The sequence below is a fragment of the Canis lupus genome, chromosome 5 (assembly GCF_011100685.1).
Source record: "Canis lupus familiaris isolate Mischka breed German Shepherd chromosome 5, alternate assembly UU_Cfam_GSD_1.0, whole genome shotgun sequence".
Lineage (NCBI taxonomy): Eukaryota > Metazoa > Chordata > Mammalia > Carnivora > Canidae > Canis > Canis lupus.
Window position 1 is genome coordinate 57,770,113 of NC_049226.1, and position 25,732 is coordinate 57,795,844.

Consider the following 25,732-nt stretch of genomic DNA (forward strand, 5'->3'; position numbering starts at 1 on the left):
GCGGGGCTCCGAGGGGCCGAGCGGGGCGACGTGGGCGCGGGGCGGGGCTGGGGCGGGCCAGGGGCGGGGCCTCGAGGAGCCGCGAGGGGCGGGGGGGCGACGTGGACGCTAGCGGGGTCCGGGCGGGGCTCCGAGGGGCCGAGCGGGGCGACGGGGTCGCGGGGGTGGGCCGTAGCGGGCCAGATTGCAGGCCCGAGAGAGCGGTGGGGTTTCCCTCCGGAAGCTGGTGTGTCGGGTCGCGGAGAGCGGGGCCCCGGCCCTCAGCCACCCGCTCCCGGAGGGGGCTCAGTCGCCGGCCGCCGCCGCACCCGCGCGGGGAGGGGAGGGGAAGGGGAGGGCGGGAGGAGGAAGGGCGGGGATGTGCCCGGGTGCGGTCGGCCCCACGCGACTGACCTGGGGAGGGAGCCGCTGGCCCTTTCGGCCCTAAAGGGAGCGCCTCGGAGCCCAGAAGCGTGCAGGGCGGGACGGGCGCCGCTCTGGGCCGCCCCTCCGCTGTCGCTGGCCGGAACTGACGGCTGCGGCGCGGCTGCGGGGACGGGGACTGGCTCAGGGCTCGTCCGGAGGGCCCCCGGCTGTAGGCAGGCCCCTTGGAGGGAAGGCACTGCCCGGGGGGTTCCCACAGGCCCTGCTGCTCCTGAGGCCCGGTGCCCATGCCCCTGTTTCCTGGAGGCAGAGGCTGCCTGAAGCTTCGGTTGGCACCCGGGGTAGACCCTTCAGCCCTGGGGGTGTGGGCAGCCGAAAGACCCTGCGGCTTTCTCAAATTTCTGGCCAATTCCTATACTAGTCTGCGGCGCTGAGCTCCTTCCTGGTCCCAAAGACGCCCGGACTGTGGGTTTGCACAGACAGGCTCAGTGTCCAGCGGCCCCCAGGGGACTCTGGTGGAGGTTTCCTTCCCTCCCTGGCCGGTTGCGCCCACGGGTGGGTCCTGCTCAGGACTGCACCTTCCCAACAACTCACCAGGTCAGCCCCACGCCTGGGCAGGGCAAGGCCAGAAACGGTGTGAGCTGGGTCCGCCCGGCTCAGACTCAGTCTCCCCTCCTGGTGCTGCAGCAGGTCCTTGCCAAGAGGACTTGGGGTTGGAGTCAGAGTGCAGAACGGCCAGCAGGTGGTGCCGTTGGCCCATCGCTATCTGCTCTACCGGGTCAGTGGGTAGAATTTTAGGGGATTGGGGAGTGAGTTTCACCGCAAAGAGTGAATCTGGATCAGAATTCAAGGGGTGGCGGAGTGACCCTGAGCCCCTGTGGCCGGAAGGTAGAGAGCCGTGTGGACGTCAGGGACGTGGCCGGCGAGCTGGAGTCCAGCCCCAATGTGGGGCTGCCGTCCCCTGGCTGGGCCTGCAGTCAGGGGCCGCTCTGTTCACCTGAGTGTGCTGCTTCCCGTGTCCAGGGGACGCCGAGCCACGGGCCGTGCTGAGCAGACGTTGCCCAGGTGTCCTCTGACGTTCCCAGCTGTGACTTCAGCAGGCCATTGATCACTTAGAGCTTTCACACACATTCTGCCTTAATCCTCTGTGAAATGGGACCGCTGGTAGAATTAGCTGGTGTTTATTAGGAGGCTGCTGTGGTGTTGCACGAGTCCCCTGGGCCACAGGCCACCCTTTGAGCAGGAGTGTGATTCTCAGCACGCTGTGTCCCTTATCCCTCCTCCAGGACACCTGCTCTGGCCCCTCCCTGAGCCCTGTAGCATACCTCACCCCCCACCCCCGGTTCCCTGCCTCATCTCCCCCCTCCACCAGGCAGCAGCCTAGGGGGCAAGCCAGTGGTCAGCTGGCCAGCTTGTCTGTGCCCCTCTGCTTCACCAGAGAGGCTAGCTTCGCCTGGCGTAATCTTCCTGCGTGGCTGGCTGTTGTTTCGCCAAGGCTAGAGCACTTAGGCACTCAAGAGAAACACGGTGGGTCAGCTTGTCCCTGTTCTCACTAAGGTGGTCTCAGCACATCCCCTAATCCCCAGGGCTTGGGATCCTTTTGTCACATGCCAAGTGGGATGCACCCCGTTCTGGGACTGGGAGTGGGCGCTTCCAGGCAGAGATGTTGGGGGACACAGGATGTCTGGGTGCTGGGACTGGGTGCCCCTGACTGGGCATGCACCCTGGTGGTGCAGAGAGGTGGGCACTGCTGCCTTTTATGGGGAGCGGCTCCCATAACAAACAAACCCGGAGAACAGGTTCCTCTACCCTGTGGCTGCCTGGAGGGCTCAGAGGCCCAGGAATGCACCTCACTCCACCAGATTGTATGGGTGTGCAGTGGTCATGGAGTGGGCAGAGGGTGGGCATGGGGTGGGGGCAGCCTGGGGCGGGGAGAGGCGGGGAGGGGAGCCCTGGGTGCAGATGGGCAGCACCTCCAGAACAGAGCCAGGGCTGTACAACACTGGGTCTCCTGCCAACCCCTGCAGCAGAGGCCTCTTCGGCTACAGGATAGTCCCAAGCAGTGCCCCCTCAGGGGCTTGTTAGGTGGGGTCAGGGCGTGAGGCCAGAACATAGAGGCTGGGCTTGGGGTTTGGGCTTGTCTGGGAGGTGATGTCAGTGGTTCCAGGGCATGGGTGGGTGGCTGGGGGCCACTGTGTCCCCTGGGCTGGTCAGGGGTGGGATTTTCCTGGCAGAACCATTTGTGTGGCCAGAGCAGAGCCAGCCTGGCGCTCTGGAGCTCAGGGCCATGGTCAGGGTTTCACGGGAGCCAGGACAGGAATCCGTACTTGAAGGCAGAGGAGGGACACGGTTGCATCATGTGGCAGAGCTAAGAGATCAAAGCTCAGAGAGGCTGTTCTTCGGTCAGAGCACACATCTGGGGAATCCAGGTCTGTCTGGTCCCAGATCTGTATCCTAATGATTTCACCTGTTGCTGGGTGGGGTGGGGTCTCCATGTAGCTGTGCCCATCATCCTGGGTTGAGCTGGTTGGTAGAAGACATTAAGGGCCCAAGGAGGAGACAATTCAGGAGGGCTTCCTGGATGAGGAGGCTTTACACTGGCAGAAGGAGAGGGAGCGCTCTATCCAGACAAGAGGCTGGGTTGATGGGTCATCCTTCTGGCCTCTCATGGGGCTGGTGAGAGAAAGAAAGGGAGGCAGGGAGGGAAAGTCCAGGCCCCTGCAGGGTGAGGACCCATGGACCAGGGAGGGCATCGTCTGGGCAGGGTGTTGAGAGTGGCATGGGTCACCTGTATGCTGTCTTCACTCCAGCCAGGACAGTGGCCTCCCTCCCAGGGTGTGAGGAGGGCAAGCCCTGTCCTGGGCCACGCCCTGGGTGGGGCTGTGGGCAGGGTGGCCACCTTTGAGGGACTGAGTGCTGGAGGCTCCTGGGAGACACTCTCCTGTGGTGCCAGGCTCCTTGTAGCAGCCTTTTCATTGTGGGGATGGGGACTGGGCTGCCGTGTCCGCATAGCCCTGCGACCCTGGGCGGCCCCCACCTTCCCTGGGCCTCAGCATCCTCACCTGCCGAGGGGGGCAGCAGAGGCGTCACCTCCCCAGGCTCTGGGAGCTGCAGGAAGTGTGCGCGTGTGCTGGCCGGTGTGGGCCTGTGGGCCTGTGGGCTCAGGGTCCTGGGGAGCAGGGGCTGAGGACTCTGACAGTGCTGGTGCCGGGAGGGTCGGTCTGGGGCACTCCTGACCGGCTCCCGGCTCGTCCCAGAGCAGGTGCTGGCCTGCCCGCAGCAGGGCTCCCCCGGGGGGACCCGTCCTGCCAGCATCTCCTCTAGGGCGGGACTCTGAGTCTCCCGTGCTCTGGCTGCATCCCACTCGGAGCGTGGGCTTCACAGGTTTGTTCCAATCCACAGAGATTAGAAACCGCTGAGGGCAACAGTGCCTCCCAGCTCCTCTGGGCACCTCAGGGTGCTCACCAGTGAGGCAGACAGAAGCAGCCGGGATATTTTAGTTTCAGAGTTGAGGAAGTGAGGCTACTGAAGGCCCATGGCCTTCCCGGTCTTGGGCGTGAGTGTCTGGAAGTGGCAAGTCCTGTGGGGCTTTGTGTGAGCAAGGGATGGGCGCTCCTGGGGGGCGGAGATGCCTGAGTACAGCCCGGCTGTGGCCTGCTGTGCCCTGGGTTCTCCACCAAGTGGACACATCCTGAGCCCAGGCTCTGTCGGAGGCCAGTGGCCAGGAGCTGAGGCGTCCAGCAAGAGGCCCTGGGTATTCCTGCCCTGCTGCACGCTCATGGGCCGCTTACAGGCTGTAGATGGACGAACAGGTGTGCCTGCCAAGTGTCACCAAAGGCCAGTACTGAGCAGGTACCTGGCGAGGGGTGAGTCGCCCACTGGATTTGGGAGCTCTGGGTGTGTGGTGCACTAAGCACCCTTATAGTCCACACGGTGTCCCTGCCTCACCACCCCCTGTGGCCCGGAACTGCTCTGGGCCTACAGGGTAGAGTCTAGGTCTGCACTTGGCCCTGGAAGGCCCACAGATATTATGAGCACCTCAGGAAGTGGGGATGTGGGAACAGGGGTGCCCTGTTAGGTGAACACTGCCTCCACCACAAGGACGGCTCCAGGTACCATCTCGTCCAGGGTTGTGCTGTGACTCGGCTAAGATATCTCTCCAGGCTCCCACAGCAGGTGGCCGGGCAGCTGCCCAGATCTTCGGGGGCGGCTGGGGTGCCGTCAGGTGAGGGGGGGCCTGGCCTGTGGGACTTTAGAAGGTGTCTCTGTGCCCTCTTGTTCCTGTTGGATTGCACAGCCCTATTCCCAGGCCATCCATGGGGGTGGGGGCAGTAGGGTGGGCATGTGTGCTGTTCCTCCAGCCTCGCGTGGCCCTGGGCACCTGCCTGGGACACCAGGCCAGGGGCAGGCAAGGGGAGCTCCTCCATGAGTGTGGGCAGCTGGAGGAGGCTTTCGGGGGAGGCCAGGCTGGTGGGCTTTGGACACTCCCCTTTACAAAGGTGGTAGCGTTTTGTCCTGAGTCCCTGAGGCCTGGGATTCTGGGTGGAGGACGCGTCTTTGGATTATGGGTGTGGGTGGGCCTAGCTGCAGTCTCCCTGCCCTGTCCTAGGGTTGGTCGAGAGCCCTGAGGGCAATGCTGAAAACCTTGATAAAATGGGCACCAGAAGGGAGCACAGCACAGAGTGTGGGGGTAGGGGGGCAAGGGATGGCCAAGGTGGCCCCCAGCACCCCTACACCCACCTCATTCCGCTAGAGGACACCCCACCCTGGGCCCCATGTCCCTCGAGTGCTAGCGTCTTTGCTGTCCAAGATGCCCTGGTGTCTGCTCCCCATCCCTCAGTAGTGGCTCCGAAGACTGCACCCCCCCAGCCATGCACCCACCCCAGAGCATAACCCTCCCCAGAACTGCTCTTGTCGGGGTCATGGCACCCCCGTGGCTGGGCCTCTGAGGCCTGGGGTCCTCAGTGGCCCTCCTCCCTCCTGGGACCCGTGGGACCTCCTCTGTCTCCCTTGTGGTCTGCCTGCTTCTATGCCCCTGCCCAGCCAGCCACTCAGGTCATGGCTGGTCCTGGGTGCCGTTGGCAGGCCTGCAATGGCATGGTCAAGGTGCACGCTCACAGTGAAGCTGCTGGCAGTGGGAGATGGATGTCTGATTTGCTGTTGGCTGTGTGCCCGTCTAGCAGTGGGATGTGGGAAGCCACGGCCTGCCTCTACTGTGAGGACAGTGAGGGAAGAGCAGGGGCGGGCCCGTAGGTTCAGTCTGCACTGGGACATGGAGCTCCTTGGCAGCCCTGGCTCTATGGATCAGAGGGCCCTTCCTGCCACAGAGCCTTTGCACAAGCTGTTCTTCTGAAGAGGGTGCTGCTCACAGCCCCGAGCCTGGGCTTGGCCGGCCCCTGGGCCCCTCTGAGCCCCTTCGTAACCTCCTCTGCTCTGGAGCTTTACAGCAGGTTGGCTGCTGGATGCAGGTCAGGGCTGGTGCCAAGACCTCACTGGCTGCCTTGGTCTCTGGTTGTTGGTCAGGAGCTTAGCGTGTGCTGGGTTAAGGACACAGGGATGTGGGGACGTGCCCTGTGCCTCCTCCTCCTTCCTCTTGCCCCCAGGCTCGACCTTACCTCTCACTGTCAGCAGACTCCTGCCTCCATCCCAAAGACCCAGCATTTCATTGTCAGGTAGAGGCATCCAAGGTGGAGTCTCTGTTGCCCCTCCTGGGCCCTGGGCTGTGTGGTTCCATTTCAAACCCCCAGCTCTGAGGGTGGAGACAAAATTATCACCACCTTTGTGTCTCCACCTGGAGCTGCCTGTTGGGCCCCGAGTGACTTGGATGGAGAAGGTGGGGTTCAGGCAGGGCAGAGGGGCTCTGGTCTGTTGGTGGGTATGGGGGCTTCCCGGGCCTGTCTCCCTTTGTGGGGTGAAACCCCATTACTTGGGTCCCTGCCCCTATGGGGTGTGCTTCTGGGACAAGCACCAGAGAGCATGCCCAGGCATGGCGGTCCTGGGGTGAAGGCCAGGAGGGGCCCAGGTCTGCCGGCCAGGCTGGGCTCCTCTGGCGCTGGCCCCTGGCAGGTGGACACCACACCTGCCATCTCCTGTGGGGGAGGGGCACGTAGGACCCTGCTCTAAGGGGTGAAGAAAGCGAGGCTCATAGGGAGGCTTCAGGCTGTGCAGGGCTGGTTTCAAGCTGAGTTCTAACTGTGAGAGCCTCTGGGGCCACTCCTGGTGCCGGACGGATTGTCCTGGCGGCAGTTCAGGATGCATCTCTTGTTTGTGGTAGTTCTCAGCGTGAATAGTGTTGTTTTGCTGCAGGTTTTAAAAATCAGTATTAGTGGAGCACGGTTTCCAGTCTGAGCCATTGCTGGGACCGTCGAGAGCCAGCTGTGTTGTGACACACGGCCATTATTAACATCAAATTAAACTAATCAAATTATGTAAAACATATAAATTATTTAAAAAGCAAGGTAATGAACAGTCACACTGCTCGCCTCCCGATTAGTCACATCTTGCTGTTATCTGTGTCCTTATCTTGGTGCAGTTGAGTCTGTGCCCAGAGTACGGATGGGATATGACCGTGTTTCTTCCTGGCGGGAAATTGGCTGCCGAGGGCGTTTTTACATGGAAATTGGCCAATAGCACCCATCAGGGCTTGGTAAATCCTGGTTGGTAAATCCTGACCCGCTCCTGGGTATTATTATCTGATGTTTACTACATTAGATGTGAAAACTGATCATCTAAAATATTTCTGTCGATGCGGTCTTACTGAATAATATAACCCGCTGATCACGTGTGCATAAAATAAATATTTTTCAGTTTTTGTAGAGGTAGAGTTGGCGTGCGGGGCTGTGTTAGTTTCGGTGGCACAGACGGTGATCTGGTGGTGCGAGCATCACTCTGAGCTCACCATGATCACGTTATCCCATCGCTGACCGTGTTGCCCACACTGTCCCTCCTGTCCCTGCCACTTCTTATCTTGTGCCTAGAAGCTCGTCCGTCATCACCCCCACCCGCCTGCCCTAAGGAAACCAACCACCAGCGTGGTCTCCGCATTCAAGTGTCTATGTCTCTGTTTGACTGCTTTGTTTTTTAGGTTCTACACATGAGTGAGATCATATAGTATTTGTCTTTCTCTGACGGACTTATTTCACTTAGAATGATACTCTCTAGTTCCATCCACATCGTTGCAAATGACAAGATCTCATTCTTTTTCGTGGCCGAGTAAAATTCCACTGTACACACCACGTCTTCATCTGTTTATCGAGGGTCACCCAAGCTGCATCTGTATCTCGGCTCCTGTAAATAGTGCGGCTATAAACATAGGGGTGTTTACATCTTTGCAAATGAGTGTTTTCTTTGGGTAAATACCCAGCAGTGGACTTACTGGCTCATATGGTATTTCTATTTATAATTTTTGAGGGACTTCCGTATTATTTTCCACAGTGGCTGTACCAGTTTACATTAATATAAGTAACATTTTATGAAAAAAACTTTTCTGGGACGCCTGAGTGGTCAGTGGTTGAACATCTGCCTTTGGCCACCTCACACCAATTAGAAGCCCTGATTGGCAGCTTTAGATTTCTTGATTAAAAAACCTAAATAGGGCAGCCCTGGTGGCGCAGCGGTTTAGCGCCGCCTGCAGCCCAGGGCGTGATCTGGAGACACTGGATCGAGTCCCACGTCAGGCTCTCTGCATGGAGCCTGCTTCTCCCTCTGCCTATGTCTCTGCCTCTCTCTCTCTCTCTCCCTCTCTGCATCTCTATGAATAAATAAATAAAATCTTTAAAAAAAAACCTAAATAAACGGGTTAAGGTTTAGGCAGTCATTCAGTAATAAAGAGGTTCTTACTGAAAAGATTGAGAACTATTCCATTTGGTGCTTAGTGAAAATATTTTGAATTCATGTAAGTACCAATTAATTGCCATTTCTTTATTCAAAAATTTTCTGTCAAATAAATAGTAATTTTTCAATCTTAAAAAAAAAAAAAAAAAAAAAGGACCTGCCCGCCTACAACTGGAACACCTTCGGCCTGCGCTATGGCAGGCGGCGGGCCACGCCTCCCCGGGGCTGCGCGGGGCTGCATGGGGCTGCGCGGGTGAACCCTAAACCCCAGGCTAGGGATCCCGGTGTGGGCAGGGGCCTGGGGCTGCTGTCCTGAAGAGAAATAAAGGCAATGCTGCCGACAAAAAAAAAAAAAAAAAAAAGGATCCCGGGGTCTTGGGATCAAGTCCCACATTGGGCTCCCTGCAGGGAGCCTGCTTCTCCCTCTTTCTGTGTCTCTGCTTCTCTCTGTGTGTCTCTCATACATAAATAATAAAATAAAAAAGAAAAGTAACTTGTCTTTTTTTCCCCAAACTAATCCAGTGAGAATGGTGGTATGTTCTGCATCCTTGAGGTCTGGGACCTCGGGGCAGGAGGAAGGGGCTGGGTTCTGGGTCTGCTACTGCACCGGGACCACCACACATGTTGCCAGTGTATGGGGGGGGGGGGGACACGTGCGTGGGAAGGAGCCCTCCCCATTCTCCTCCACGCACAGAATAGCAAGCAGTCCTCACTGCTGCCACAGCCAAGCCCGGAGCGGGGAGCGGGTGAGAGCAGGGCCTGGGGCAGTGGCCACGTGTGGTTCTGCTCTGTCACCCCAGCAGTCCCTGTTTCCCTGTGAATGGATCTCTACTCAAGCATGCTTCAGGCTGGAAACTACTGGTCAGTGAGCTGGGCAGAGGTCCCAGATGTTGGCGTGTCGCAATCTCAGTCATGAACATCGCCACCCTGTCGGGAGGAAAAGCCTTCAAATATTTGGAAACCATCAGCCCGCCGAGGTGGCTGCGTGTTCTCCAAAATGCTCATTTTTACTTGAGCTTGAATTTTATCACTGGCAACAGATCCTATCACTTTGTTGTCACTTTGCTTCTTAGGTGGTGGGTTTGTGTTACTTGGTTTTGGGAAAACAGCTGCCCTGTGTTACATGCACCCATGCCGTGGAGCCCAGGCTCTTGGCCAGGCCTCCCACTCCCACCCCTGCTCTGGTGGCTGTCACCAGAGTGCCTCCCTCTCAGACACCCCGTGGGCCTGTACCCGCAGTCCCCCATTTTCTCACACACAATGCTGGGAAGAGCTGAGGTTTAATAAAATTCATCTTTTGGAAGTTCTCAGGGCAGCAGCTTTTTCTTTGTTTAGATCTGAGTAAGTGGTAATGGAGGTGACAGAAGGGGTGACCCGGTGCCCTTTGGGCGGTGGCCTTGATCCTGCTGAGCATTATCCGCCATTGTGCTAAGGTAGGCACAGGGAAGGAGAGGATTATTATGCAAATAGCAGACTGTGTGCCCGGCTCTGGGTGTTCTGGGTGTTCTGGGGACACCGGGGATCCCCACGGGCTTCCCACTTTGGGAAGCAGTGCTCTCTGGCACACCCCACGCTGGTCGCTGCTTCCTCTGCTCAGTACAGTCCTCTCCAGATGGGTCCTGTCCCAGCAATTCTCATGCTGTGGTCACTGGTGCACCCCCACTGGATGAGGCTGTGGACATCTTCCCGCCCCCTTGGGGGCCTGGGGAGTGTTCTTTATGGAGCAGAGCAGCTGGCCCCAGGCTGTACACATGTGTCCTGCCTGTCCCTACACCCTGGGGTATTTCCCAACCAGGGGATGCCAGTGGAGGGAGAGATAGTCTTGCCTTTGGCGGCAGGGAGGGCAGGCAGGAGGAAGGGGTGGCCTGGGAGCAGGCTGGGGCTTGCCGTGGGCCCCTCCAGTCCTCCTGCGGGGAGCTAGGCACTCTGCTGGACACAGAAGGGGGGTGCTGCGGGCATCAGGGCCGGGGGTTGGGATACACGCTGGCCCTCCCCAAGGGCAAGGGCAGTGAGGGTGGGCAGGGCACCAGAGACTGACCAGCAAGGATGGGCCAAATGACGATCCCCTTGTCCTCTGGAGGTGGGTCCTGCCAGTCTGGGTGTGAGTATCGCAGCCTTGACACCCAGTATCCGGCTGGCCACCCTCCTGCCTACCCGGGCCTGGGCTATACGTCTTCATTAAACAGGCTGGCTCTGGGCGGGCAGGAGCAAGAGGACCTCTCTGCCCTGTCCCCACCCCGTGGCCCAACCTGGCACTGGACAGGGCCATCTTGGGCAGTGGCCAGTTTCTAGGACTTGACATTGGCATCAGGGTGAGGGTCTGAGCAGAGGCTGAACAGAGGTGCCCCCACCTCACCTGAGGCTATGCAAGGATGGGCAGGCTTAGCTAGGGACAGGCCCCCGGCCCGCAGCCCCCATCCCACAGGGCTGCTGATCCTGCTGCAGGCCCCGGAGACTGTAGGGGGTCCAGCGTGGCTGGCAGGGGGTCACCACAAGAGGCCCCAGCGTGACTTGAGGGGCAGGGGTAGGTGGTGATGGGCTCAGCTCACACGGCAAGGTGCAGCCGGGCTCATGCCAACGGCTGACCTCATGGTCCTTAACGGCCGTGCCTCGGCTTGTGGTGTGGCACTGTTGCCTAATTAGGTTCTACTGTGCCAGCCCCGCTGAGCCCCACGCCCGGCCCGCTCTTATAGACGTGTCCAGGCATGGACCCCGGGCTCCCGTTGCAGCAGGAAGCCGCCGTGCCTGCTCGGGAACCCGGCAGTAGCCGGCTGGGACCGTGGTGGGAGCTTGCCCTGGCCTCGTGGGCTGTGGAGCTGAGGGTCTGCTGCAGTCTGGCTGCCTCGGGCGAACCTGGGTCTGGAGACCCCACGCCTGCTGGTGAGCCTGGAGCTGGGGCGTCCAGAGGGGAGACCAGGAGCACAGGGTGGGCCTGTAAAGGGCTGTAGTGGGCACAACCGGGCTGGGGCTGGAGGGGACCCATGAGTCCTGGGTGCCCTGGCCTTAGGGTTGCCTGGCGCTCGTCCTCTGCTCTTCTGGGGCGTGGGACCCCGGAGAGCTCCTGGCTGATTCCAGGTCTCCTGCTGGTTGTGGAGGGAGTAGGAGGGGATAGGCCAGGTGGAGGCCTGGGGGCTGACGCATGCCAGGCTGAGGGAGAGACAGACTTCTGGGAGGCAGGCAGGAGCCCCAGAGGCCTGGGCTTTGAGAGGGTCATGCACTCAGGCTGACCACACAGACCTTGGGGAGCCTGGGCCTGCCCACCTTGTCGTTCTTCCTACTTGGGTAGAACATGGCTCTTGAGTCTGGAGGGCCCAGGTCTCCTGATGCCCCATATCAACAGGGGTGGGCCCGGAAGCTCTGTCTTGGGCCCTGTGGCCTCCCATCCTGGCCTCTGCGGCCTCTCCCTGCCTCCAGGGAGGAGGAAGTCTCTGGAAGGAGTCGGGGGTGCGAGGAGGAGCTGGATGGATGTGGTGGGGGCTCCAAGCAGGAGGGGAGCCTGAGCAGGGGCCCATGGGGCTGAGCCTGGGGAGAGCACAGGAGGCAGGCCAAGCCCAGGGCCCTGTCGGGGGCTTGGAGAAGGAGCAGCTCCAACCCCTGGGCAGACAGTCAGGTGGCCGAAAGGGCCTGAGCCCCAGGGCCAGGTGGGGGTGACAGTGCAGTGAGTGCCAAGAGCTGTGGGCCCGCCAGGGCAGCGTCCTCCCTGCTCCTGGGCTCCGGGGTCATCCCACTGAGGCCCAGGCCAGGCTGGCACCTCCAGCATCTCCATAGCAGGAGCACTGGCTGATTTCTGTGAAGTGATGCCTGTCTTGCCTTTGAACTTCCTTGAGCTGTGGAAAAGCCCCAGCACAGAGCGAGGGTCACCAAGACCGGGCCTCCGGCTGCACCCGCTCATCCCCCCCCCCCCCCAGGCTGCTCATCTGTGAGGGATGCTGAGCTGGGCCGCCCCCCAGCAGCCCCTGCCATCCCAGCCTGCTGTTGGCCTGCACGGCTGGCCTGGCCTCACCCTCCTGCTGCCCTGCTCTCTCTAGGTGTGTCATGAGCCCCACACCCAGCCTCTGCTCCAGAGGGGGACAGAGGGACCTGACAGCCCCCTCCTGCCTCCTGCGGGTGGCCGGCTCCAGCTGGTGACCCAGGCCGGCGCCATCTCTCACCGCCGGGAGCCTCCACCCCTCTGAGATGGCTCCCCCGCCAGAGGACCCAGGGCCCAGTCTGGAGAGTGGACGGCATTTCCTGAACATCAATGTTCTGCCTGTGGGTGAGTGAAGCCTCTGGTCAGACGCTGTTGTGGTGCTGTGTCCGGCTTTCCCAGCTTGGTCCCCCAGAGCAGGTGGGCTGCCGTGGGCAGGGAACCCCACATGCGATGCCAGGAGTGGCCGGTGTGCACCTGCCCCAGTGCACAGGGTGACACGTCTTTGCTGGGGGCTGAGGTGGCCCCACCCAAGGTCCCTGGCTTTCCTCAGGCTTAACAGGAACTATGACAGCTCAAGTTGTCCAAGGGGGGCTCTCAGGGGCTTTGGGCAGAGGCAAGACACAGGCTTCTCCCAGGGCTGGGGCTAGGGGTGGGAGAGCAAGGTCATACCCCGCCCCTGCTGCCCTGGGCCTGTTCCCCTCTCCAGGGCTAGAGCAAGGAGTGGCAGACGAACAGACTTTCCTATTAGGAAGACAGCTTTGGGGCTGCCAGCTGGCCCCCCAGCCCTGTCAATCTCAGTCAGGCCCTGGGGACCTGGGCCAGCTCGGGGTCCTCAGCACAGCTGGGCTGTGCATCCCAGGGAGGCTCTTGGCATTTCTGGGCCTGTTGGCAGAGATGTCTGTAGTCTCTGGAATAGAGCACACCGTCTCCTCTCTCAAGTTCGGAAGAGATGGGATTATAACGTGCACATTGGGTGCGTGGCTAGATGAGGTCCTGCCACGTGAATTTGCCCTGGAACCACCACCTTCTCTTTGTGGCATATTACTTTCTAACATTTGGAATCACACAGGTGTTTAGGTATACAGGTGAGCCTGGCCAGGTGTGAGAACCCCTACCCAAGAGGTGGGGGCCCTGGCGGTGCCCATCCCTCCCCGTCGACACAGCTCGTGTCTCTCCTGCTGTATAATTTGCTCCGTGCCACGCCATGATCTGCCCACGTGGAAGAATTACGTACCACTAGGGTGTGAGCCTGCAGGCGGGGCCCAGGCTCCGGAGAAGTGAGAGGCTTCCCCCTCCACCCCAGGATGGTTGGTGCCTTGTCCTGAGTGCCCAGCATGTGGGCATGTGGACGGTGTGTGGAGCCGTCCACAGCCCAGGGGCCTCAGGTCGGGGCTGAGTTGCCCTGTGCGGGCTGGGTCCTGCCAGCCCCAGACCTGGGGGCTGCTGCCCTGGGGTGGGTTGGGAGCCCGGGAGGCGGCTAGCGCCCACTCTGTGCAGAGAGCCCTGGGGTGCTGCTGGTCCTCTCCACTTCTGCCTCTGAGCAGCAGCAGGTCAGCTCTGCCCACCCCGTGTGTGGGCCCTGGCTCTTCCTCAGCAGACACAGCAACTGGTGGGACCCTGACTCAGGTCTCCTGGAGGTGGGGGAAGCCATAGCCAGCGGGGGGGTGAGGGGGTGTCACAGGGTGAGGCCCAGCCAGCAGGGCTTTGCAAGCATGAGACAGGCCTGCATCTCAGTGAGATGGTGTGTGCGTGTGCGTATGTGAGTGTGTGAGCACATGAGGACCCACTCTTTCCGAGGCTCTCTGCTGCTTGCTTGGGGGTTCCCCCAGGGTAGCAGCAGTGGACATGAGTGAGGGCATGTGTGCATGGCAGGAACTGGCATGCACACCATAAGGGTCTGTGCACATGTGGGTGCGTGCGTGTAGAGTGGGCTGTGTGCACGTGCTCTGTACCCCGAAGGGCCGGACCCAGCTTGTTCTCCTACATTCCCCAGACAAGCCCCAACAGGTCTCTACCACCGAGGGGACACGTCTGCTCAGAGGCCCACAGCCCCCTGCCCAGGTTCTGGGGCTCCTGCTCAGCTCAGTCTGGGATGGACATTGGGGGGTAGGGGGTGGGGAGTGAGGGGTAGAGGGGAGAGTGGAGGCTGCAGAGCCCAGGCAGGCCCTGAGGGGAAGCAGTGGGGCCAGGAGCTAGGGGGGAGGAATGGGCTCTACCTTCTGACTGCTGTCACCTCCCTGTGCTCTCTGTCCCCTCCCCAAACTCCCTGTTCCCTCCCCATGCTCCCCATCCCCTCCTTGTGCTCCCCATCCCTTCCCTGTCCCCTCCCAGTGCTCCCCCATCCCCTCCTTGTGCTCCTTGTGCCTCTCCATGCATGGCTTGCTGATTGATGTGAGACCGGCCCTGTGCTTGGTTCTGGCCCAGGACTGGGGTAGGAGTGCTTGGGTCTGGCCCTAGACGTCCTTCCAGAAGGCTCCCTGAGGCAGTACCACTGAGCAAAGGGAGGCTTTGCAGCCAACAGGGCAGGAGAAGTCCTGGGGCCTAGAGACCATCTCCAAGCCTGTGGAGCAGGTCAGCAGGTCCTGGAGACTGGGGACTGTCCGTGGCTGCATGTTCTGTCCCCTGGCAGTCAGGAGGCTCCTCTGGCTTTGGTCTGAAGTGTGTCCAGGTCCCTATGAGCCATAGCACCTGCCTCACTGATGCCCCTTCTGTCCCAGAGTGGGAGCAGGTGGCTGTGTGTCTGGGGTCTGCTCTGGGGCCCTAGCTTCTTGGGCTTCAGGACCTGGGGCAGTGGCTTGCATGGAGCCACTAGCTGGCACCTGCTCTGCTGGCCCCACCGGGACTCAAGGTCACAGGGTCCACGATGGGGTGTAAGCCCCAGGTTCCAGGGGGAGAGAGTCTGGCTTCCTACTGGAGCTGGGTGGGGGGACGCTAGGGGGCCCGGGACCAGGGCTGGGACAGTGGGAAGGTGTCAGGTAGGAAGGCAGCTCCCACAGCAGACTGCTTACCCCAGTCCTCCTGCACCTGTGGCCCCCGGTGTCACTTAAAGCTACATAGTAAAGGTTTGCGACAATGTTAGTGAGCTTCTCCCTGATGTTCTGAGGATGAGGGTGATGAGAGCTGGGGACAGGCTCTGAGAGACCTGCAGGCCAGAGGACCCTCCCAGGGGGTGCTGAACACCTGAGCTACCCAGTTGGGGCTCCTCCCTAGTCCTTACAGCACTTGCACCAGGCTCTGCGAGTGACCCCCTCTTGATGCCTCTGGGGTCCAGGATGCCAGGCAGCAAGGGGCAGGCGAGGCAGGCAGGATCAGGCTGGACACAAAGGACATGCCCTGCAGGGGTGAGTGAGTGTGGTTCCCCTCTAACTACCTGGTCAACAGACTGGCACTCCCTCCAGGGCTTTGGAGGCTGGGGCCTTGGGGCTTCGGGTGCATCCACGGCCCCCAGGGGGCGTGCGTGCACAGGACAACTGCAAAGGCACCCCTGAAGGAGCTGGGGCTGTGGGGGCAGTGGTTCCTCGGGGGACACCTGCCTTCTTGGGAGCTGCCGTGGATGCTTCCCTGGGTTGCTGAGCTGCCTGGCTGACCTGAGAGCTGCAGCTCCTATAGCTAGGTGAGGAGGGGGCTGCAGTGGGAGACCTCAGGAGGATCTGCCCCAGTGGCTCTGCAGTCGGCCCGTGTGTGTCCACGTCTTCGAGGATGGGCCGTCTGGAGCACCCAGAGCTTTGCTGGCAGAACAGGGCTCGGGCGGCCCACGAGCTCACAGGTGGGGAGGCTCTTTTGAGCTGTCCCCCTCCACAGCCCCACCTGGGATGCTGAGCCATTGAGCTGAGGAGGATGGGGTCCTCCTTCCATGGTGCCCTGTCTAGCCTGAGGCCCAGGCCTGGGCCAGCACTGTGCTGGGGTGCTGATGCAGCACAGTGATGCTCAGAGCTGTTCAGTCACTAGCTCAAGCTCATGCAGCATGATTTCCAGAGAGGGTCTGGTCTGGGGAGGATTGGCTAGAACGTCAGGATGCTGCTGGGTGTTCGAGATCATAGTGTTGGAGCCGACTGGCCAAGGGACCAGAGACAGCCAGGACTCTTAGGCTGGATGACGTGTGTGTACCTGGAGCTGCTGGTCTTGTGGAGCGGGGGCAGCAGTCCCCCCAGCACCCCTCTGGGCGTCCCCAGGGCTTGGCTGGGGCTGCGGAGACATAGCTGGGCTTGGCGCTGAGCTGCGGGTGCCCAGGACAGAGAGGTCGAGCGCGTGTCCAGGCCTGCGTGCCTCCTGTGTGCCTCCCGAGCCAGGGCTGGAGAGGTGGTGCTGGAAGCAGCCTCAGGGCCCGTGCAGCTGCGGGGGATGCAAGTGTGAGTCTCTGAGGGGGCAGCGGGATGTGTGGATCTTCAAAGTGTGTTCAGATCCATGGGCCCCCCCAGGGACCTCCCACCCACTCTAGGTTGGTAGTCTTGCTCTGATTTCTTTTCCTGACTATGAAAGCAAGAAGCAAAATTTGCTCAGAGAAGGTGCTTTGGAAAATATGGGAAAATGTGGAGAAGAAGCAAGATGGGTCACTACTGCTGGCACCTTCCTGGGAGGTTCTGTGCTCGGGCCCTGCACCCTCCTGCGAGGAGCCCTGCCCTGGGGCTGGGACATAGCCTACGTCCCTTCAAACCCATCGATTTTCTTCTGGGGCCTGATTTTCAGTGGCTGCCTCACAGTCAGGCAGATGTGGCACAATAGCCACCACCAAGTGTCTAGGAGCCTGTGAGCGCCGCAGTCACAGATAACGTGGCTGGTCCGTGCTGCTTCCTTGCAGGTGTGTCTTTCCCGCTGCATGCAGTGGTATCTGATGTGTGTGCTGACTCTGAAGCTCAGGCCTCTGGCTAAGCGGCCAGTGGACAGGGCGGGAGGCCTGAGCAGAAGCCGTGGCCTCACGGCTGCCTTTCCAGGGTCAACCCTGCCTAGAGTCAGAGGCCTCCCCGTCCCCCACCCCGAGACAGCAAGTGCACTCACCTTCCTGGCAATCCGAGGCTGCTCCAGGCTCCCTCACTCCCCGGGCAGGGACACATTCCTTTCAGGCAGCTGGGAGTCCAGAGAGCAGCCAGGTTTTGGAAGGTAAAGTCACGCCCTGTGCCTGTGTGTACGAGATGGTGTGACCGATGCAAGTACTCGGAACACGTCTGCTTCCCTCTGGGGTCCCCGCACTTGCTACCTATCAGTTCTTCATTTAGACACAGTTCTCTCAGGTGGCCAGTTCAAATCTCCAGTCGGGGGAGAGTGTGGGCAGGGTCTCTGCTCCTCAGCTTCTGGGTTTCCTGGAACCCTGCTGGCTGCGTCCCCTCTGGGACCCAGCAGGCCTCTCCCAGACGCCATGTGCACTGATACTTCTTGTCATCGTGAGGACTGGCCAGATTGGGCGAATGCAGCTATGAGTTGCTATGTCCCTGGGAGTCCACTCTGGACTGGCAGGGAGACCTGTGCCCCCTGGTTGGGGTCCCCTGGGAGCAGAGTCTTCCCACAGCCCAAAGCTGGCTGCAGAGAGGAGATTCCTTCTGATGCACGTGGGGCTGGCGGCTCCCAGCTACCCATGGATCTCGAGCCTGCCACCTGCCACAGTGGGGGTCCCCAGGATGGAGACCTGGCTTTGCCAGCAGATGGGGAGCCAGGCAGACTGGGATGCTCCTGCCTGGTCTGCAGGGAGGCAAGTGGCCCCGGGCTAGGCCAGGAAGGGTGGCTCCACATCAGGGAGCAGGGAGGGGTCATGGCTTGCCGCTGGGGGTGGTCTGCAACCTGGCTAGAGGCCATTGGACAGGATAGGCTGGAGGTTGCTATGGCTGGCGGTCAGGGAGTTGCTTCCTACAGGGAGGAAATGTGGTTTTGGGGCATTTCGTCAGTGGGGCCAGGGAAACCCACAGCCTGATACTCTGAGCCTGGGAGTCTTGTGGGGTGGGGGCTGGCTCTGACCACCCTGGCACGCAGGAGGGAGCCAGTCCTGCCAGCATCAGGCTGAACATGTGTCTGGGTTCACTGAGACTAGGCAGGTGTTTGTAAGGTGGGGATGCTCTCTACAGGGGCTGGGGAACAGGCCCCAGTTTGTGAAGGGGGGGTCCTCTGATGAGGCTCCTACTTTAGGGGGCAGGATCTCCCTGTGTGTGTGCAGAGCCTGGGGAGGGAGGTGCTGGGAGCAGGTCCTCACAATGGGGCTTGAGCCCACAGTGGCTCTTCCCCAAGCCTGGGGGCTCCTGCTCTGCACAGCACAGGGCTGAGTTACAGAGCTGGGCTCAGAGCGGGGGGTGAGGGCCCCTCCTCCCTCCATCCCCCGGGGGGCTGGGCAAGCATCCCAGCCCTGTCCCTGTTGCCAGCTGCCCGCTGAGGAAAGGCGTAGGGCATGAGCGGTGTGTCCCTGGAGGACCTGCTGGGGAGCCCAGAGCCCTGAGGGCAGGGCGGCCCCCTTGGGCTGGCATACAGCCGGCACTCAACATGTGCTGGCTCAGGCCCTCTGCCCAGAGCAGTCAGGGAGGGAAGAGCGAGCCCAGACCTGGCCCGTGGGACAGAAGGGTCTTCTGGGGCTTTCTTTCCAGCCAGCACCAGCGTAGACAAGCATTGGCCAGGCAGCCCTGCTCCCAGCCATGCTAGCAGGTCCTCTCCCACGGGGGCCACCCCATTCACGGTGCCCAGCTCACTGCTCCCCTGGCTCACCTAGGCCTGCCTGGCCTGAACCTCTCAAACCAATTGGCTTGGATGGCTCTGCCCCAGATCTCCCCACAGCCTCTAGTCTGAGCAAATAGCACTCCATGTCCTGTAGCCCCGATCCTACTCCTCAGTGTTGTCTTGGGTCCCCTCACATTCCTCTACCTCTATGGCCACGCCCTGTCTGAAACACCTGTGTGTCTGGTGCCCAGGCTTAGCAGGGGCCCACAGCCAGACGGCCTGCTTCCTGCAGTACCCCATCCCCCCTTTCTGCCCTCCTCCCCCCACCTCAAACCACATATCCCAATGATACTCTAGACCTGACCTATGAACAACTCCTTGCTTTTATCTCTAAGACCCTTAGTGATCTGGCCCTGGTCCTTGCCTCCCTCCCCTGCCTCTCCCTCAGCCCCTCTGCCTCTGCTTTCCCCACCCCATGGGGTAAAGCTCAGCACCCCCATCTGGGGCCCCCTCCTGCTGTGCCTCTCTAAGAACCCACCTGGTGTCAGCAGTTACACTTTTTGTAAATTGCGTGGGGAGTTGTTTGGGTGCATGTGTCATGCCAGTCAGTTGGCAGAGGCCTCTTCCAGGGCGGGGGGTCTTGGGATGAAGTCACACTGAATTCCTAGCCACCCACCTGGGTGCCCTGGGGACATGCAGGGTTGTAGGAATGTGTGAGCAAGTGAGCGAGCCAGTGGGAGTGAGCCAGTAAGCACAGAACAGTCAGCCTAGCCGCCAGGGCCACAGTCTCAGGGCTGAGCAGGGGGCCAGGGCCCAGTGTCCCCTGCTCCACAGACACTGGGGTGGCTGAGACCCATCCATGGGAGGGCCTTCCTTGCACCCTGGCCCTCCTCTCCCACTTGCCTCCTCCCCCCTCCCCAAGACATACTTCCCACTGCTCCCCTTCCCCAGAGCTCCCCCCGCCAGCCCCCTACCACCTCCAGGCGAAGGCAGAAGTAGGGCTGGGGCAATGGGTACAGGGTTGGGGTGCCCACGGGGAGGACTGGGAGGAGCTGTGCTTCTCCAGACTGTCTCCACATGGATACAGGGGTTTGCCCTGGGGTCATTTCCAACCCCCACCTTCCTGACACAGCTGCCCTGCTCAGGGGTCTGGGCTGGCCTAGGGGGGCCGAGACTCTGGCCTTATAAGACTCAGCCATGACCCAGCCCTGACCTGCCAGAGTGACATGGAAACACCCCCAACCACATCTAATGACAGAGGCCCTTTGGGGGCAGGAGACTTGGTATCCAGGAGCCTGGGGCAGGTGCCTCCTCTGTGGCATTGGGGGTCCGTGATCCTGAGGGCTAGCAGTGCCTGTCGAGACCCTTGGCTCATCAGAGATAGCCCTCCCTGTGTGTCCTCACCCCTCCTCTGGTGGCACCACTTTGGTGCTGCAAGATGCTTATGCCAGGGGCCAGGCTGCCCGTGGCTTCTCCTGTACACGTGGAGACACTGGCAACACCTGGGCCAACGCTGCCCAGGCCTGACTGGGGTCTGTCCCCGGGCTCCAGACTCTGTGTGGGAAGCAGGAGCTCTGATCCCTCTACACTGTCTTCAGTTCTGATTGAGAACGGGACGTCTTAAGACCAGATGCTGGTGAAAAATGAAACACACACTTTCTAAATTTAGCCAGTTGAGAATTGCACATTTACCCAATTAGGCTTATTGATTCGGCGTGTGCACTTGCTCCCCCTCCCCCCTCCCCCCTCCCCGCACTTGCTGTGCCCCTGGCTGCCTCCCCAAGTGCCTCTCTGGGCCTGTGTGTCCTCACTGGGCCCTCGTTCCGCACCTGTTACTCCAGAGCGGGCGGCGCTGTCCCTTGGGACAGTTTCAGTGTCCAGGGGGCAGCTGGTCAGTCCGGCTGGACCCCTTTCTGCCAAGGACAAGTGGACACACGCCTGAGGCTGACCTGAAGCTGGGTCCAGGCTACGCATGTGGGAGAACAGTGGGCACATGGTGCCCTGCCCTCAGGGACCTCATGATTTTCCTGGGCAGCAAGATCCACAACAAGGGCAAGGCCCTTGTGACATTGCATGTGAAGTTCTCTGGCTCAGACTGTGGATGCTGTAGTCTCAGAGAGGGTGACGTGAGGGACAAGGTGAGCAGGGAAGGCTTCCTGGAGGAGGTGCCTTGCTCCAGGCCCTGGAAAGCAAGGCAGGGGTTCCCCTGGGTGTCAGGCTCAAGGGTCTGATCTTGCGGGACAGGAGATTGGGGTTCTTGAGGGTTGGAAGCCAGAAACAGCCTGGTGGGGTGGGCCTGGGGGAGGCTGGAGGCCAGAGTGGGTCTGGGAGATGTGGAAAAGGAAGAGCGGCCAGGGCAGTCCTCAGTGGGGGTGACGGAGGGCTCTGGGAGTGGGCAATGGGTAGACAGAGGACCTAGCGGTCACGGTGGGCAGATGCACACACCAGACACCCTCTCCCAGAGGCCCTGGACCCCGCCTGCCTGGACACCCTCACTTCCTCACCATGTTTGCAGTCTGTGGCTCAGAAGGCAGGTTTCTTTCCTGGTTTCCGATCTGCACCCCAGTTTTGTTCTGAGCAGGAGGAGTCCAGGTTTCTCTGTTCTCATCATCTGTCTGTCCCTGGGTTCTCTGGGCACATGCACCCTCCTCCTGGGGCCACACCCCCATGGCCTGCTGGGGTGCTGCTGAGCTCAGGCAGCCCCACCCCCAGGACTGGTGTCTCTGTGCCCCTGGACAGCCACCTCCTTCCCCAGCTGAGCCCCACGCCGCCAGGGAAAAGGGGTGCAGGTGGGCATGGTTGGAGGTGTTAACTACTCTGGCCTGCCCCCAGCCCTGGGGACTCTCAGCCAGGTGGGGGATGGCAGGGGCGCCTGGGGCTGCCATTCTGAGGGAAGCCTTGGAGGGCCTGGGGATGAGCCCAGCGCAGAAAGAAGCCCCCAGGCCCCTGCTGGGATATCTCTCAAGCTGAGGAGTGAGGATACCCACGGGTATGATCCCCAAACGCCATGAGGCCCCAAGAAAGAGACCCTTCCTGGTCTGGGGTGGTTCCTGCAGGTTCCCGAGCATGTCCTAGAGGCTCTGTCACTTGTCCATCTGATGTGTGCTTTTGCCCTCTCACGCCTCTCAAGGTCCTGGGCAGGCACGGGTGGGGAGGGGACAAAGGAGCAGTGGCCGTGCCTTATCCTGGGCACTGGGCCCCTGGCGGGGGGCTGTGCTGGGGGCAGGGTGTGCAGAGAACCTGAGGAACCAGGAGGTCTTCCACCTGGAGAAACAGGCCCAGAGAAGGAGGGGTTGGGCTGAAGCTAGTCCTGGTCTGGGGGGAGCTGGCATAGGAGCCTGCGTCCCATCTACTGTTACCGGCTGCACCAGGGCCAGCTGCTGGGAGTCTTGGCCTTTCTGGAAGCTGTTGCCCAGCCGGACATGTTCTGTGGATCTGTCTTGCACCCCTGTCCTCCACCACTGTCCGCTGCAGAAGAGGGTGGGAGGTGGGGCAGAGAGGGTGCTCCCAAGAAGCCTGGTCTGGTGGGGGCGTCCTGGGAGGGAGGGTCCCCAAGGGCTCAGGGCTTGTCTCTGTGGCTGCTTTGGGAGCCCTCCAGCAGTGTGAGGGGAGCAGAAGCTGAGGCTGTGGCCTCCTTGTAGGAGGCCAGTTTGGGGAGGGGAGGCAGCGGCCCTTGGTCCTCTCTCCAGCAGGGAGGTCCCAGTTCCAGGAGAGCCCTGGTCAGCGCCCCTCCCCCACCCTGCGGAACTCTGGGGGGTCTGGTGCCTGGTGGGGGAGGCATCCCTCACCCCACCAGATCTGGACACTTGTGCGGCTTTCTGCACTCGCCACCTTCCCTCTTGGGGGAGGGGTGAAGCCGGGCAAACACCCCCTTCTTGCTGCACCAAAGCGCCCAGCCCTTGGGTGGGGAAGCGGTCCCCGGCGCCCCCCACCCCCGCAGTCCCACCGCCCGGGCCTCAGAGGGGCGTGGAGGGGGAGGCAGGGGAGCGACGGCCGAGCGCACCTCCGCATCTCCGCGGGGAGAGCTGGGGACCCACTGTGCGCCGGCTGGACCCCGCTCCCCGCGCCCCGCCCCGCCCTGCACCCAGCGCCCCTCACCCTGCGGCCGCCGCGCAGCCCGCGCCCCCGGCCCCCTCCGCGCTCGGGGCGGGCAGGGGGTGTGGTGCGGGCGGCACGAGTGACAGCGCTCTCCGCGCGCGGCGCCTCCACGGGGCGCAGTGTCAGCGCGCACAGCCCGCTGCGGGCCGCCCAGCTGCGGGGCGATGCTGCCCCGGCCCCGGCCCCGGCTCCAGCCCCCCGCCCGCCGCTGACCGCGCCGCCCCCGCCGCCGCCCCCGCCGCCGCCGCCGAGACAATGGACGCGGGAGCCGCCCCGCGGAAGCACAGTAGGTGCCGCGCCGCTGCCGGTGCTGCGCCCGGGGCTGGGGCTCGGTGGACGCGCGGGGGCGCCGCTGCTCGGGGCGGGGCGGGCCGGCGCGGAGAGGCTGCTTCCGCCCCGCGGCGGGGCGCTCGGCCTCCGAGGTCCAGTGCGGGACCGGGACCGGGGCCGAGGGAGGGGATCGTGCGGGGGCGGCGGGGGGTGTGGGTGCGGGATCGCTGCCGGCAGGTGAGGGCTCCCGGGCGCTCTCGGGGCCGCAGGTTCGCGCGGGGACATCTGGGGCTCCCCCTGCGAACTTTCCTCCCCTGGTTGAGGATGGAACCCCCGCGACCCTGTGCTGAGCCCAGATAGGGTACCCTGTCCCCTCCCTGGATGTGCATGGTGCAGCCGGAGCCCGGCCCTCCTTTGGGTCTGTGGCGAGGAGCTGGGTGGGAATGCAGCAACCCTTGGACTGAACCCAGCTGCTTGGCTGCAGGTGCTGCTCTGGCCCAGACGGCACTGGCAGGAGACCCAGCCAGGCTCTGGGGTGGCCCTACCCAGGCTGTCCGGAGGGTGCTGGTGCTGGGTACCAGTGCTTTCTGGAGTTGAGGGCCTGCTGGGAGAGCTCTGGGGCAGCCCTTAGGGGAGGTGGACACTTCTGGAGCCGCCGGAGGGAAGATGCTAGGGGCACAGGAGGCCTCCCTGCCCCTCCTCTATGCCTATCCTGTCCAGTGGCCCTTGAGGCAGAGAGAATGACCACTGACTTCCTAATCAGTGTGGCCTAACTCCCGTGGCTTTCCCCACCCCTCATCCATGGAACTGCACTGTCTGTCCTTTCTGTGCTCTCCGCCCTGATCTCCAGAAGGTGATGCTCAGCTCTCCGGGCACCTGGGCCATGGCGTTGAAATATTTCTGTCCTGAGGAGCCCATTTGGGTCCTGCTGGGGTCCTTTGAGCCCAAAGATTCAATCAGAGGGCTGTAGCCATGGAGGGGAGTGCAGGCACCTGGCCTGGGAGGCAGGTCAGAAGCAGGGATGGGAGCCGGCCCATGTGCCCCAGGACCCGACGGCAGCTCCTGCCTGGGGGAGCAGAAGAGATGGGTTTGGCAGCCCCCAGCCTTCCCCTTCAGTTCCATTCCCTCTGAACTTCACCCATGACCATGTCGTCTGCATGGCCCCGAGGAGAAGGTCCGGGGGTTCCGGAAAGGAGGGAAGTATGTGGCAGGTGGGGTGTGTACTGCTGTGTGACTGAAGGGTCCTCCAGCCCCCTCCCCCAAGGCTGAACATCTTGGTGGCCCAGTCCTGGTCGGTGTCTGGCCACAGGCTGTGACTCTGCTCCCACCCTTGGGGGGCATGAGAGCTGACACTTCTTGGGGGGAGTGGGACTCAGTGTGAGCATGTGCTGGGCAGTGCCGTCTGTGCCTGGGGCTTCCCAGAGAGGGGTCTGGTGGCCCTTACAGCTTGGACCCTGGCCCACCCCAGCTTTGAAGTGAGCATGGAAGTGGGGTCTGCTAGGGTCCTGCATATCATCCAGCCACCAGCAGAACAGAGGGGGCTGCAGTTGGGGAACGGTTGGGAGCCCATGGACGATGAGGGTGATCAGCCAGGGACTTCCTCGGCTGGTCCTGTGGAATTCTAGGGGTACCTGAGGGGCCCGTGACGCCCTGTAGACCCTCCTGGTGGGGGCAGGTGGCCTGGTCCTGCCTAGGCCCTCACTCCCTGAAGCTGAGAGTTCAGGTTACATAATCCCCCCCACTCCCCGCCCCATGGATTGTTGTAAGTGGCAGGAGCCAGGTCTGACAACAGGAGTTGTAATTGGATTTTAATTTTTAATGTCTGCAGTAGATGAAGAGCTATGGGCCCATTTGTACGTATTCTGTTACACTGCACCTAATAGGGCTACTTCATTAGTGGGTGACTGTCATGCCAGCCGCCTGCTCCCCGGAAGGCAGGGAGTCTGGCCCATAGACCCACAGGCTGCCTGCCACCTGCTCCGGTGTGGGGCAGGGCCAGGGTTGGGCTCCAGTGGGCGCTCCTTCACTGCTAGGCCACCTTCCCCTCCCTCTTCTGCATTCGTGCCCATTGAATCCCCCAGGCCCTGTGTGCTGGGGAGGGGCAGCCCTTGGAAGTTTGGGATCACACCCCTGGGAAATCCAGCTTCCATTGCAGGCCCCGTCAGGCCTTTTGACCCCAAGGACCACTGGGTGCAGATGGCCCTGGACTTGGGGCTCTGCCTGCCTCTTCCAACTGCCAGGCCAACCCCTGGAAGCCAGGACTCTATGTGTGACCTGGTTTCCCAGGTGCCAGGGGTGGGTACAAACCAGGGTGCCCCTCGGGCCTCCAGATGGCCTTGGGCCCTGGGCAGAAGCAGGACCCCTGTGTCATTGGCCCCACCCCCATCCCCAGCTTGAGGGGTCCCTGGAGGCAGGATGGCTAGTCCCCCCTGCACTGCCCGCCCTCTAGATTATTCTTAGGTCTGTTGTATAACAAGCACGGCACAGGGAGCAAGGGCTCCTGGGAGCTGTCTCCAGCGGCAGCAGTCAGCCAGCCAGGAATGGAGCTTTGTCCCTTCTACCTGCCCGGTGCAGGGGACAGAGGAGGCTGCTTGGTCACCTAGCCCATCAGAGAGCTGGCCAGCC

The 25,732-nt window shown here is 61.8% G+C and overlaps 1 protein-coding gene across 3 annotated transcripts in view; it reads left to right on the top strand.

The window, feature by feature from the left end:
- Positions 1–10,913: 10,913 nt before the first annotated feature.
- The window catches only part of PLCH2 (phospholipase C eta 2), a 65,131-nt gene continuing 50,312 nt past the window's right edge, over positions 10,914–25,732 (top strand). For all 3 annotated transcript variants that reach the window (XM_038537698.1, XM_038537700.1, XM_038537702.1), the window contains exons 1-2: positions 10,914–11,076; positions 12,225–12,451. In XM_038537698.1, coding sequence (XP_038393626.1) covers positions 12,373–12,451 — 79 coding nt within the window. In that variant the 5' untranslated portion in view covers positions 10,914–11,076; positions 12,225–12,372. The remainder of the gene's footprint in view (positions 11,077–12,224; positions 12,452–25,732) is intronic.